At 44.0% G+C, this 15,697-nt stretch overlaps 1 protein-coding gene across 1 annotated transcript in view; it reads left to right on the forward strand.

The window, feature by feature from the left end:
• LOC143770338 (cell adhesion molecule CEACAM8-like) overlaps nt 1-15,697 on the forward strand; it is a 72,812-nt gene that overhangs the window by 16,697 nt on the left and 40,418 nt on the right. The window contains exons 3-4 of the mRNA XM_077259866.1: nt 12,746-13,012; nt 14,441-14,698. Coding sequence (XP_077115981.1) covers nt 12,746-13,012; nt 14,441-14,698 — 525 coding nt within the window. The remainder of the gene's footprint in view (nt 1-12,745; nt 13,013-14,440; nt 14,699-15,697) is intronic.

Raw genomic sequence — 15,697 nt, forward strand, 5'->3', positions numbered from 1 at the left:
TGACACACCTGGGCCTGGGTGTCTATAAATCCCCAGTCTGCTGCAGAGACTCACCGGTCATATTCACATTTATCCATTGTGAAGGCTTGGAGCTTTAACAGTCGGCTATCTTCCTCTCTGTTGCTGTTTGAGGACTTTTGGTGTTACCGCTCTGAGTCTGCTAAAGCTAAGTTCATTCCCCTTGTCTGTCTACCTTTTTGTCTTTAATTTACAGTGAGGATTGACAAGTGCTCATCCCACCCTCTCCCTATCCAGGGTTAAGCTCTTGGAAGATACAGGGCTTAGGTTTCCTGCCTGGCAATTGGTGAGGAACCAATTTAGGGACAGTAGGGTGTTCTTAGATCTGCCTAGGGATCTCCACTCGCCCTAGTGTCTGGGCTTCCTTCCCCTCATCCCTTCATGTTTCACTTAGTCTTTCCCACACTGTGCATGATGTCTTTACTGACTGGTAAGATGCCATGGATATTGGCCTTCACCAGCCTAAAATTAGCAGCCGGCTGTCGTCCCAGAAAAGGCACATTTATTAGATGCTTCAATTCTGGCGCTTTGCCCGGCTCTTCCCACTAGCTCTGGTGTAATGGCAAGTGGGGTAAAAGGGTTGGCTGTTTCATGGCCGCTGACATCAATCCCAGGGGTTAGTAACAGACCTATGATGCCCCATTACTAACCCCATATTTAGATTGTAAAAAAAATCATAGCCATAATACAATCCTTTAATTGAAATAAATCTCCTTTATTTGAAATAAAAAGGCAAAGTTACACTCGCCTATTACACCTAATCCACTGAAGCCCATGTCCCCTGTAAAAGAAGAAAAATAATAAACCACTTGATCACTCGCTTGTCTGACTAGAAGATAATCCATAGCTGTCCCACAATGATCCAGATGATTTGGATAGAGGTCACATCAGTGATGCGACCGGTTTCCATGCCAGCTGACTCGCACTGAGATAGGAGCGTAATTGCGCTCCTGCAATGTGTAGCGCTGAGCTTCCATTAGAAAGGTTACAGGAGTTCATAGCCGATGAACCCCGGTGACCTCACATACGGAACCACTCGCTGCATGAGAGCCTTCAAACTGCGTGAAGACCATAAGACTGCTCAGAGAATTTATTTACAATTCATTTATTTTATTAGGTCAAACCCATCTGAAAAAAAACTATAAAACTTATTCTATATCTGATGGAGTCGAGCAAAGTCTGAGCCATTCACAAACACTCCAGCAGAAGAAGAAAGGAGAAAAGAATTCATTCAGCCTAAGACCCCTCGTCTGTTTAAACAAAAGATGAAATATAAAAGTTGCTCTGTAGATTAAGAACTGAGATACCCTGTCTAAGGATGATATGAGGAGGAGGGTGGAATGGCAAAAATGTTTCTATATTATTTTACTTTAGTCTCTATAGTAGCAAGGAGGGATGTGTTTATCTCAAATATCTTGTATTTTTCATCACTCTAAATCCAAAATTCATTTTATGAACAGTTGACCAATAACGTGCCCCAACAGTTGCATCAAGACCCATAAATCAATGTTTAGTGCTTGGCCATGGGTAGATTGTGCATGCAGCTTCTGTATCATTTTGATGCAAATGTGAAAACAGCCGTGTACATGGATGCATTTAAAGAGGTTGTCCAGTCCAAATTGATATGTCTGCATACCCTTGTATTGAGCAAGGGTGCACCCGATCTAGAGACTAGGCCGTCCATTGGACACGGCCTCGCTCAATAAAGGTGTATGGAGTGAAGCCACGACCAATAGTCGGGCTCTGGCTGGGAGTATGAATAATGTGTATGGAGCACCCGCTAGGACCGTGGGTCACTCAGTATCGGGCCGGTTCTGTTCTTAACCCCTTTCTGACCTCGGAGGGGATAGTACATCCGAGGTCAGAAGCCCCGCTTTGATGCGGGCTCCGGCGGTGAGCCCGCATCAAAGCCGGGACATGTCAGCTGTTTTGAACAGCTGACATGTGCCCGTAATAGGCGCGGGCAGAATCGCGATCTGCCCGCGCCTATTAACTAGTTAAATGCCACTGTCAAACGCAGACAGCGGCATTTAACTACCGCTTCCGGCCGGGCGGCCGGAAATGATCGCATCACCGACCCCCGTCACATGATCGGAGGTCGGTGATGCTTCAGCATTGTAACCATAGAGGTCCTTGAGACCTCTATGGTTACTGATCCCCGGCAGCTGTGAGCGCCACCCTGTGGTCGGCGCTCACAGCACACCTGCATTTCTGCTACATAGCAGCGAACATCAGATCGCTGCTATGTAGCAGAGCCGATCGAGTGGTGCCAGCTTCTAGCCTCCCATGGAGGCTATTGAAGCATGGCAAAAGTAAAAAAAAAAAAAAAAAGTTAAAAAAAATGTGAAAAAAATAAAAAAAATAAAAGTTTAAATCACCCCCCTTTCGCCCCAATCAAAATAAATAAATAAAAACAAAATCAAACCTACACATATTTGGTATCGCTGCGTTCAGAATCGCCCAATTTATCAATAAAAAAAAGCATTAACCTGATCGCTAAACGGTGTAGCGAGAAAAAAATTAGAAACGCTAGAATTACGTTATTTTGGTCGCCGCGACATTGCATTAAAATGCAATAAGGGGCGATCAAAAGAACGTATCTGCACCGAAATGGTATCATTAAAAACGCCAGCTCGGCACACAAAAAATAAGCCCACAACCGACCCCAGATCATGGAAAATGGAGTACGTTACGAGTTTTTTTTTTTGTTTGTTTGTTTTTTTTAAGCAAAGTTTGGAATTTTTTTTCACCACTTAGATAAAAAAGAACCTAGTCATGTTAGGTGTCTATGAACTCGTACTGACCTGGAGAATCATAATAGCAGGTTTTAGCATTTAGTGAACCTAGCAAAAAAGCCAAACAAAAAACAAGTGTGGGACTGCACTTTTTTGCAATTTCACTGCACTTGGAATTTTTTTCCCATTTTCTAGTACATGACATGGTAAAACCAATGATGTCGTTCAAAAGTACAGCTCGTCCCGCAAAAAATAAGCCCTCACATGGCCAAATTGACGGAAAAATAAAAAAGTTATGGCTCTGGGAAGGAGGGGAGTGAAAAACGAACACGGAAAAACGGAAAATCCCAAGGTCATGAAGGGGTTAAAGGGGTGGTCACGGTGGCAGTGACCCGGTCCATGGCCCTGGGCATCCAATAAAAGGGGAATAAAGTGTAGTGGGAAATACAGTCTAAGGCTGCGTCACACTGGCGAGTTTTACGGACGTATGAGCGCAGAAAATACACCCGTAAAATACGCGTAACACACGGCCCAATGATTCTCTATGGCCCAGCTCCTATCAGCCGTATTTTACGGATCCGTATTATACGGTCTTCTACGGCCGTACAAAATCGCAGCATGCTGCGTTTGTCACCGTATTGCGCAAAAAAATCACCAATGAAAGTCTATGGGGGCGAGAAAAATAAGGATTACACATGGACCAGCAGTGTGACTTGCGAGAAATACGCAGCAGTGTTCTATAGAAAAGCCGGTAATTCAATTGCCGGCTTTTCCTCTCTCTTTCACAAATCCGACATGATATGAGACATGGTTTACAGTAAACCATCTCATATCCCTTTTTTTTTGCATATTCCACACTACTAATGTTAGTAGTGTGTATGTGCAAAATTTGGGCGCTGTAGCTTGTAAAATAAAGGGTTAAATGGCGGGAAAAATTGGCAATTTTTCCGCCAGAGTAGTAAAGCCAGTGACTGAGGGCAGATATTAATAGCCTAGGGAGGTACCATGGTTATTGGCCCCCCTGGCTAAAAACGTCTGCCCCCAGCCACCCCAGAAAAGGCACATCTGTAAGATGGCCACTCTCTTCCCACTCCCGTGTAGCGGTGGGATATGGGGTAATAAAGGGTTAATGTCACCTTGCTATTGTAAGGTGACATTAAGCCAGATTAATAATGGAGAGGCGTCAATTATGACTCCTATCCATTATTAATCCAATAGTACGAAATGGTTAATAAAACACACACACATTATTACAAAGTCCTTTAATGAAATAAAGACACAGGGTGTTGTAATATTTTATTATTCTCTTAACCCCTTCGCGACATGCGCCGTACTAGTACTGCGCTGCCGGCACTGCATTAGTGCCAGCAGCAGTACTAGTACGGCGCCCCGATCACCGCGGTCTCGCGCTGAGTGCCGCGGTGATCGGGTGCGGGTGTCAGCTGTATATGACAGCTGACACCCCGCAGCAATGCCCACGATCGGCGCTGTCGCCGATCGCGGGCATTTAACCCCTCTGATGCCGCTGTCAATAGTGACAGCGGCATAGAGGGGGATCGCGCAGGGACGGGGGCTCCCTGCGCTCTCCCACCGGAGCAGCGCAATGAGATCGCGCTGCTCCGGTGACCTGGAAGGAGTCCCCGGATCCAAGATGGCCGCGGGACTCCTTCCGGGTCATGAGATGACCCTGCTTGCCGGCGTCTGCTGAGAATTCCTCATAGCAGGCGCCGGCAAGCCTCTGCAATGTGCCTCTAAGCTCGGTGATCTGACAGAGTGCTGTGCACACTGTCAGATCACCGATCTGTGATGTCCCCCCCTGGGACAAAGTAAAAAAGTAAAAAAAAGGCAGAAAACAACGCTTTATTCTCATACCGCCAAACAAAAAGTGGAATAACACGCGATCAAAAAGACGGATATAAAAAACCATGGTACCGCTGAAAACGTCATCTTGTCCCGCAAAGAAAAAGCCGCCATACAGCATCATCAGCAGAAAAATAAAAAAGTTATAGCTCTCAGAATAAAGCGATGCAAAAACAATTATTTTTTTATATAAAATAGTTTTTATTGTGTAAAAGCGCCAAAACATAAAAAAATTACATAAATGAGATATTGCTGTAATCGTACTGACCCGAAGAATAAAACTGCTTTATCCTTTTTACCAAACGCGGAATGGTATAAACGCCCCCCCTAAAAGAATTTCAGGAATTGCTGGTTTTTGTTCATTCCGCCTCCCAAAAATCGGAATAAAAAGCGATCAAAAATGTCATGTACCCGAAAATGGTACCAGTAAAAACGTCAACTCGTCCTGCAAAAAACAAGACCTCACATGACTCTGTGGACCAAAATATGGAAAAATTATAGCTCTCAAAATGTGGTGATGCAAAAACTATTTTTTGCAATAAAAAGCGTCTTTTAGTGTGTGACAGCTGCCAACCATAAAAATCCGCCCAAAAAACGCTATAAAAGTAAATCAAATCCCCCTTCATCACCCCCTTAGTTAGGGAAAAATAATAAAATTTTAAAAAATATATTTATTTCCATTTTCCCGTTAGGCTACTTTCACACTAGCGTCGGTACGGGGCCGTCGCGCTGCGTCGGCCCGACATACCGACGCATACTGTGCAAGCGCTGCACAACGGGGGCAGCGGATGCTGTTTTTCCACGCATCTGCTGCCCCATTGTGAGGTGCGGGGAGGTGGGGGTGGAGTTCCAGCCGCATGCGCGGTCGGAAATGGTGGACCGTCGGCACAAAAAAAGTTACATGTAACGTTTTTTGCTGCTGGCGGTCCGCCACAACACGACGCAACCGTCGCACGACGCTTGCGACGTGTGTCAATACGTCGCTAATGTTAGTCTATGGGGAAAAAACGCATCCTGCAGATGACTTTGCAGGATGCGTTTTTTCGCCAAAACGACGCATTGCGACGTATGCAAAAAAACGCTAGTGTGAAAGTAGCGCTAGGGTTAGGACTAGGGTTGGGGTTAGGGCTAGGCTTGGGGTTAGGGTTGGGGTTTCAGTTAGAATTGGGGAGTTTTCACTGTTTAGGCACATCAGGGGCTCTCCAAACGCAACATGGCATTCGATCTCAACGCGTTTGCGTAAAAAACGCATGCGTTTTTATAGAAAAAAACCAGAACACACACTGAAAAGTCACCCACCATCAAGGTGATAAAGGGATCCAAACCCTAACCCTAACCCTACCCCTAAACTCACCCCTAACCGTTTAATGAACATTTTCTGACAGTCATAGTGCCACGTATTTCAGTGCCACGTATTTCAGTGCCACGTATTTCAGTGCCACGTCTTTCAGTGCCACATCTTTCAGTGCCACATCTTTCAGTGCCACGATATGTCAGTGCCACGTCTTTCAGTGCCACGATATTTCAGTGCCACGTCTTTCAGTGCCACGTATTTCAGTGCCACGTCTTTGAAATATCATGGCACTTAAATACGTGGCACTGAAATACGTGGCACTGATATATCGTGGCATTTACGTGAAATACGTGGCACTTAAATACGTGGCACTTAAATGCGTGGCCACTGAAATATCGTGGCATTTACTTGAAATACGTGGCACTTATATACGTGGCACTTATATACGTGGCACTTATATACGTGGCACTTATATACGTGGCCACTGAAATATCGTGGCACTTATATACGTATATACGTATATAAACGTATTTCAGTGCCACGTATTTCAGTGCCACGTATTTCAGGTTAGGGGTAGGGTTAGGGGTAGGGTTAGGGGTAGGGTTAGGGTTAGATTTTTTTGGTTTTTTCTTGTTTTCTTGTGTTTTCCTATAAAAACGCATGCGTCTAAAAAACACATGCGTTTTACCACGTTTACATGCGTTTTTTCACACATGCGTTTTTTCATGCAGATAAAAACGCAAGTGTGAAACCAGCCTTACCCTTGGGAAAATAAAAACATGGGGGCTAAAATATAATTTTCGTGGAAAACAATATATTTTTTATTTTCACGGCTCTGCGTGATAAACTGTAGTGAAACACTTGTTGGTTCAAAGTTCTCACAACACATCTAGATAAGTTCCGTGGGGGGTCTAGTTTCCAATATGGGGTCACTTGTGGGGGGTTTCTACTGTTTAGGTGCATCAGGGGCTCTGCAAATGCAACATGACACCTGCAGACCAATCCATCTAAGTCTGCATTTCAAACGGCGCTCCTTCCCTTCCGAGCTCTGCCGTGTGCCCAAACAGTGGTTCCCCTCAATGTATGGGGTATCAGCGTACTCAGGACAAATTGGACAATAACTTTTGTGGTCCAATTTCTCCTGTTACCCTTGGGGAAAAAAAATTGCGGGCTAAAACATCATTTTGTGGATAGAAAAAATGATTTTTTAATTTTCACAGTGCTACATTCTAAACTTTAGAGAAACAACTGGGGGTTAAAAGTGCTCACCACACATCTAGATAAGTTCCTTAGGGGGTCTTCTTTCCAAAATGGTGTCACTTGTGGGAGTTTCCACTGTTTAGGCTCGTTAGGGGCTCTCCAAACACGACATGGGTTCCGATCTCAATTCCAGCCAATTTTGCATTGAAAAGTCAAATGGCGCTCCTTCCCTTCAGAGCTCTGCCATGCACCCAAACAGTGTTTTATCCCCATATATGAAGTATCAGCGTACTCAGGACAAATTGCACAACAACTTTTGGGGTCCAATTTATCCTGCTACCCTTGGGAAAATAAAAAATTTGGGGCAAAAAGATCATTTTTTGTGAAAATTAATATTATTTTTTTTTTACGGCTCTACATTATAAACTTCTGTGAAGCACTTGGAGGTTCAAAGTGCTCACCACACATCTAGATAAGTTCCTTAGGTGGTCTTCTTTCCAAAATGGTGTCACTTGTGGGGGTTTCCACTGTTTAGGCACGTCAGGGGCTCTCCAAACACGACATGGGTTCCGATCTCAATTCCAGCCAATTTTGCATTGAAAAGTCAAATGGCGCTCCTTCCCTTCCGAGCTCTGCCATGTGCCCAATCAATGGTTTACCCCAACATGTGGGGTATCGGCGTACTCAGGACAAATTGTACAACAACTTTTTTGGTCCAATTTCTCCTGTTACCCTTGGTAAAGTAAAACAAATTGGATCTGAAGTAAAAATGTTGTGAAAAAAAGTTGAATGTTCAATTTTTTTAAAAAATTCCAAAAATTCCTGTGAAGCACCTGAAGGGTTAATAAACTTTTTGAATGTGGTTTTGAGTACCTTGAGGGGTGCAGTTTTTAGAATGGTGTCTCTTTTGGGCATTTTCTGTCATATAGACCCCTCAAAGTCACTTCAAGTGTGAGGTGGTCCATAAAAAAAATGTTTTTGCAAATTTTGTTGCAAAAATGAGAAATCGCTGGTCAACTTTTAACCCGTATAACTCCCTAACAAAAAAAAATTATGTTTCCAAAATTGTGCTGATGTAAATCAGACATGTGGGAAATGTTGTTTATTAACTATATTATGTGATATAACTCTCTAATTTAAGGGCATAAAAAAGAAAAATTTGAAAATTGCTAAATTTTCATAATTTTCGACAAATTTCTGTTTTTTTCACAAATAAATGCAAGTCATATCGAAGAAGTTTTACCACTATCATAAAGTACAATATGTCACGAGAAAACAATCTCCGAATCACCAGGATCCGTTGAAGCGTTTCAGAGTTATGACCTCATAAAGTGACAGTGGTCAGAATTGTAAAAATTGGCCGTGTCACTTAGGTGAAAACAGGCTTTGGGGTGAAGGGGTTAATCCAGCTGATGACCCTCGTTCTGTAACAAAGTAAAAATAAAAAATCAACAATCTCTCATACCTTCCGATGATCAGTCACGTCCCACGAAGTAAATCCATCTGAAGGGGTTAAATCATTTTACAGCCAGGAGCTGTGCTAAAGCACTGCTTGTGGTTGTAAAACCCCCGGGAATGAATGGAGTGCAGGGTGACCTGTAGTTACCTTGAGTTGCGGTGATGCACCCTCTGCTGGATGTCCTCATGAACTGGAGCCTGGTAAAAGTTCCCACGCTCGAGTTCATATGAGGACATCCAGCAGAGGGCGCATCACCGCAACTCAAGGTAACTACAGGTCATTCCCCTGCACTCCATTCATTCCCGGGGGTTTTACAACCACGAGCTGTGTTTTAGCACAGCTCCTGGCTGTAAAATGATTTAACCCCTTCAGATGGATTTACTTCGTGGGACTTGACCTGAGCGTCGGAAGGTATGAGATATTGTTGATTTTTTTATTTTTACTTTGTTACAGAATGAGGGTCTTCAGCTGGATTAAGAGAATAATAAAATATTACAACACCCTGTGTCTTTATTTCATTAAAGGACTTTGTAATAATGTGTGTGTGTGTTTTATTAACCATTTCGTACTATTGGATTAATAATGGATAGGTGTCATAATTGATGCCTCTCCATTATTAATCTGGCTTAATGTCACCTTACAATAGCAAGGTGACATTAACCCTTCATTACCCCATATCCCACCGCTACACGGGAGTGGGAAGAGAGAGGCTAAATGCCAGAATAGGCGCATCTTCCAGATGTGCCTTTTCTGGGGTGGCTGGGGGCAGATGTTTGTAGCCGGGGGGGGGCAATAACAATAGACCCTCTCTAGGCTATTAATATCTGCCCTCAGTCACTGGCTTTACCACTCTGGCGGAGAAAATTGCGCGGGAGCCCACGCCAATTTTTTCCGCCATTTAACCTTTTATTTTACAAGCTACAGCACCCAAATTTTGCACATACACACTACTAACATTAGTAGTGTGGAATATGCAAAAAAAAGGCATATGAGATGGTTTACTGTATGTAAACCATGTCTCATATCATGTCGGGTTTGTGAAGGAGAAATGAAAAGCCGGCAATTGAATTACCGGCTTTTCTATAGAACACCGCTGCGTATTTCTCGCAAGTCACACTGCTGGTCCGTGTGTAATTCGTATTTTTCTCGCCCCATAGACTTTCATTGGTGATTTTTTTTGCGCAATACGGTGACAAACGCAGCATGCTGCGATTTTGTACGGCCGTAGAAGACCGTATAATACGGATCCGTAAAATACGGCTGATAGGAGCTGGGCCATAGAGAATCATTGGGCCGTGTGTTATGCGTATTTTACGGGTGTATTTTCTGCGCTCATACGTCCGTAAAACTCGCCAGTGTGACGCTGGCCTAAAGAGTAATGTTCATGACGCCACCTATGATACTCGGCCAGGGATGGCTGACACTGCTTAAAGGGGTCCACCGGAGGATGATGGTATTGCACCTTAGAAGGCATAGCTCCCACAGGTAGAGCTTAGTCCCAAGGGCTACCGGTACAGTTGGTAAGTATGATAGGTGTTGAGGTGCAGGAAAGGATTGTAGGACACAAGGTTGCAGTCTCTTTACCTTTTGCTGATAAAGTTCCGGTACAGGTTACAGGTGATCTTTGGAATCCGGGCAGCCTGGACGTGATTCAGAATCTCCCTAGCCAGGTGGGGTTGGAAGCCTTCCTTACTGCGCTGTGTTCTCTGTCCCTTGCTGCCTGAGGCCTCACACAAGGTCCTCTCTGTCTATCCCTTTAGGTGGACACTACCCGCATGGCAGGCAACTCGAGCCTTTTTACAGGTGTCCCTTCTCGTGGTTACTCCGGGCTCTAATCTGCTGTGCCTCCAGGTGTAATTGTGGCCTTGGAATCTCCTGCCTGCCGGTTTCTGCTGTGGGGCATACAGTTCTCCCACAATCTCGGACTTCTGGCGTCTGGTTTCTTGTGCTTGAACCTGGAGGGAGCCTAGTCACAGTTCCACTCCAGTTTCTTTCTCCTCCTGTGCTCCTTCTCCCTTCCCTGTCTCCTACAGACTTCCCTAACTCCTCCTCCAGCCAGAATATATATAGGGAAGCTACCCTGAAACCAGGTCTAGAGCTCTCCCTTCTGGCCTGGAGTCAGAAAAGTGTTGCATGCAAGTGTTACCTGTTAAGGAGATCCTTCTCGCTTCCAGGCATGGCATCACCCTCCCCGTGAGGAAGGCAATACCACTGTGACAACCGGATTCCTGGGGTGTCCCACGTACATACCCGCTGGTCTTGACTCAGAAACAGGTGAATCCTCGCAGCGCACAGTTCATGTACTGGTTGGATTATTCATAAGTCTGCAGTCACACAGATTTAGACCAGACAACCTATTCTTTGCAATAGTGTTTGTTTTTTTTTTGTTTTTTAAATCAAAAATACAGTGAGCAGCCTGGTACGTGATACATCACTGGAATCGGGGTTTCTGTCCATGCATCATGCTGTTCTTAAATTAGGTGGCAAAAACCTGGTGAAAGATTCCATTTAAAGGCAAAACACCCTACCATTTAATAAATGCTTTCCAATGTTCTTGGGATTGGCTGACCATCTACGACGTATGGTAGCCGCCACAAAAATCCCAAATCATTAGTGGAGATAAATGTCTGCCTGCTAGATAAGCCACTGCCAAAAGTGTCTTACAGTGGTTTACTCCACTCTCACGCTCAAAAGACACATCACGGTAGAGGGCCCCTGTGCAAGAACAATATATGGGCCCTTTTAGAGTCTAATGGCTCATATACAATTCCACCTGCATTGGAGGTAGAAGTTGCCTCCTCAAATCTTGGGTCCTCGTGTGGCTGCACAGATTGCACCAATAGTATGTCCACCCCTGAAAAGCATGACGATTTTAAGGCGAGCTTTCACGAATATGGGAGAGATAGATGATGTTCAATGAAGCATTCAGTTGGCATCTGTATTGGGTGTAGGAGCAACTTTTGCTGAAATGTTGTGAGACAGGAGAACCTTTGTACTTTCTAAAAACTCGAGTTTTCATCTAGAAAGAGAATGTCATCCGTATGGAGTCGATTTGCCAATATTTTTTCGTTATGTCTGTAAATTCCTCATATTAAATTGACCAATAGGAAATGAGACCATGCACAAATATATATGTGTGTATATACACTCACCGGCCACTTTATTAGGTACACCATGCTAGTAACGGGTTGGACCCCTTTTGCCTTCAGAACTGCCTCAATTCTTCGTGGCATAGATTCAACAAGGTGCTGGAAGCATTCCTCAGAGATTTTGGTCCATATTGACATGATGGCATCACACAGTTGCCGCAGATTTGTCGGCTGCACATCCCAAAGATGCTCCATACAAGGCAGGATGGATCCATGCTTTCATGTTGTTTACGCCAAATTCTGACCCTACCATCCGAATGTCGCAGCAGAAATCGAGACTCATCAGACCAAGCAACGTTTTTCCAATCTTCTACTGTCCAATTTCGATGAGCTTGTACAAATTGTAGCCTCAGTTTCCTGTTCTTAGCTGAAAGGAGTGGTACCCGGTGTGGTCTTCTGCTGCTGTAGCCCATCTGCCTCAAAGTTCGACGCACTGTGCGTTCAAAGATGCTCTTAGGCCTACCTTGGTTGTAACGGGTGGCGATTTGAGTCACTGTTGCCTTTCTATCAGCTCGAACCAGTCTGCCCATTCTCCTCTGACCTCTGGCATCAACAAGGCATTTCCGCCCACAGAACTGCCGCTCACTGGATTTTTTTTCTTTTTCGGACCATTCTCTGTAAACCCTAGAGATGGTTGTGCGTGAAAATCCCAGTAGATCAGCAGTTTCTGAAATACTCAGACCAGCCCTTCTGGCACCAACAACCATGCCACGTTCAAAGGCACTCAAATCACCTTTCTTCCCCATACTGATGCTCGGTTTGAACTGCAGGAGATTGTCTTGACCATGTCTACATGCCTAAATGCACTGAGTTGCCGCCATGTGATTGGCTGATTAGAAATTAAGTGTTAACAAGAAGTTGGACAGGTGTACCTAATAAAGTGGCCAGTGAGTGTGTGTGTATATATATATATATATATATATATATATATATATATATATATATATATATATATATAGATAGATGTTGTAATCCTCTATTATTATGTATGAATAATTTCTGTCCCATGTTCCTCTTCCTTCATTTACAGAGCCAGTCACTAAACCTAAAATTGCAGAATCCACAGCTCAACCCAAGGAAAATGAGTCATTCACCCTAACTTGTAACACCGTACACGCTATGACCATAAGGTGGACCAGGAATGGTGCCAGTGTCCCTTCGGGATCCAAATCATCTGGAGATAACAAGACTCTCACCTTCTCCAGTGTTAAACGAGGAGACGCAGGAGAATACCGGTGTGAAGCTCGGAACCTTGTCAGTGCCAATACTAGTGATCCATACACAGTGACTGTGGCCTGTGAGTATGCTGGTGTGAACATGTTTCCTATATACCATAGTTACAGACTGCAGGAAAACGCTGTGTAGTCTGATTTGTAGTTGTCTTTTCGACCTACCTCCTCTAACTCTGTTTGTAGGGTCATCAAAAATAAGGAGACTAGGGCGCTGAGCAGGACCTGCTGAATCAGATACCACTTAGAGCTTTTTTTTCCCAAGGTCATGGAAATACATAAGTCTAGATAGGAGCTATATTAAAAAAAAGAAAGAGATTATGGTGTATATTCTATTTGTAAAACTGCATTAGAAAGTAAAGTTATTCATACCTAGCGGTCATAGTACACGACTGGCATACAAAAAAATAAAATGGGTCATACTCCCACCCCCCCATCTCCCCCTCACTGGTCCCCGATGGTTTCTGCTTCTTGGTCTTTTCGAGACACAACAGAAATGGATGGAAATTCCACCTGATCCACTTTATGTTGTGATGACTGTCTTTTGCCATTAATTGGCTAATTGAGCATATCTGCCCAAAAATAGGGGTTTTGAGACTTTACCAGGAAAAGGGTCAACAGAGGACCGGGTAAGTGACTGGATGGAAGTTGCTGGGGTTCCTGGAGAGTTCTTTTAGTTTTGTCATACCAGTCTGAATCCTTTTAAAACTAACTTGAACCACTTTCATATTTACAAATTTAGAGTTTGGAAGAAAAAAGGGAAAGTTAATTTGCAGGGTTTACCTACGAGTCAGTAAAGCTCAGCATACACAATTGATAGCCGGTGGCCGATCGTTCAGCCAAAACCTATTTTTCCGGATTCCTCCGTTCACTCTACCCAAGCTCCACTGTGTTCACAATGAGAGTGATGCCACCACTAATCTGCTAATCTGATTAATAACAAAACGAGCAGCCTTCAGAAATCTTGACATGCCGGACCCTTATATCCTTCAACACCATCTGTTGGTGGAGAGTTGGGAGGCCCCCATGCTCATTAGTCTGTTGACCAAACCAGTATGGCAATAGTTATTCTGATGTGTATGGAGGCCTTTAGGGTATAATATCACCATATGAGTGATCCCTCTTTTCTGAGAAGCTCAGTTTTTGGTTGATGGCCAATCCACATAGTGTTGCAGTGGTCAAGATAAAGAGAGAACCTGTTCATAAAAAGTTGATCCCTTAATTACACTTCTCTAGATTACCAGGGATATTTTGAGTAACTTCTTAAAATCTCTAGGGGTCTAGTGCAGTAATCTGCCAAGTTCTCCCACACTTCAAGGGAAATGAAGACTTTGTGACTTGAGAACCAACTCCTCTAAGATCTTAACGTGGTGTTTGAGCCAGACATTATTTGCTTGCATCTCTCCTGATGTTTGGCCTAAGCGGGAACCCACAATATCTAATTCATTTTCTTTTAATCTGATGTATTTACTGTACCTGCTTCTTTTCTTCTACAGATGGCCCAGACAAGGCACAAATAGAAAGTGCATCATTTGTGAGGCCTGGTTCCTCCATCACATTAACATGTTCTGCTGATTCTGTCCCACCTCCCGAATACCAATGGAAGCGTAATAGCACAGACATACAGGAAAAAACAAGCAAATATACTATTAGTAATGCTGCCCCTGAGGATGAAGGACTGTACACGTGTGTGGTGAGGAACCCGGTGACCCTCCGCACGGCTAATGACTCTGTATATGTAAACGTAACTGCAGGTAAATATACACAACACAATAGCATTAAAAAGCTCCATCACTGTATTATACACTCACCGGCCACTTTATTAGGTACACCATGCTAGTAACGGGTTGGACCCCCTTTTGCCTTCAGAACTGCCTCAATTCTTCGTGGCATAGATTCAACAAGGTGCTGGAAGCATTCCTCAGAGATTTTGGTCCATATTGACATGATGGCATCACACAGTTGCCGCAGATTTGTCGGCTGCACATCCCAAAGATGCTCCATACAAGGCAGGATGGATCCATGCTTTCATGTTGTTTACGCCAAATTCTGACCCTACCATCCGAATGTCGCAGCAGAAATCGAGACTCATCAGACCAAGCAACGTTTTTCCAATCTTCTACTGTCCAATTTCGATGAGCTTGTGCAAATTGTAGCCTCAGTTTCCTGTTCTTAGCTGAAAGGAGTGGTACCCGGTGTGGTCTTCTGCTGCTGTAGCCCATCTGCCTCAAAGTTCGACGCACTGTGCGTTCAGAGATGCTCTTAGGCCTACCTTGGTTGTAACGGGTGGCGATTTGAGTCACTGTTGCCTTTCTATCAGCTCGAACCAGTCTGCCCATTCTCCTCTGACCTCTGGCATCAACAAGGCATTTCCGCCCACAGAACTGCCGCTCACTGGATTTTTTTTCTTTTTCGGGCCATTCTCTGTAAACCCTAGAGATGGTTGTGCGTGAAAATCCCAGTAGATCAGCAGTTTCTGAAATACTCAGACCAGCCCTTCTGGCACCAACAACCATGCCACGTTCAAAGGCACTCAAATCACCTTTCTTCCCCATACTGATGCTCGGTTTGAACTGCAGGAGATTGTCTTGACCATGTCTACATGCCTAAATGCACTGAGTTGCCGCCATGTGATTGGCTGATTAGAAATTAAGTGTTAACAAGAAGTTGGACAGGTGTACCTAATAAAGTGGCCAGTGAGTGTATGTGTGTATATGTATGATGTACATGTATGTGTATGTGTGTGTGTATAT

The sequence above is a fragment of the Ranitomeya variabilis genome, chromosome 4 (genome assembly GCF_051348905.1).
Source record: "Ranitomeya variabilis isolate aRanVar5 chromosome 4, aRanVar5.hap1, whole genome shotgun sequence".
NCBI lineage: Eukaryota > Metazoa > Chordata > Amphibia > Anura > Dendrobatidae > Ranitomeya > Ranitomeya variabilis.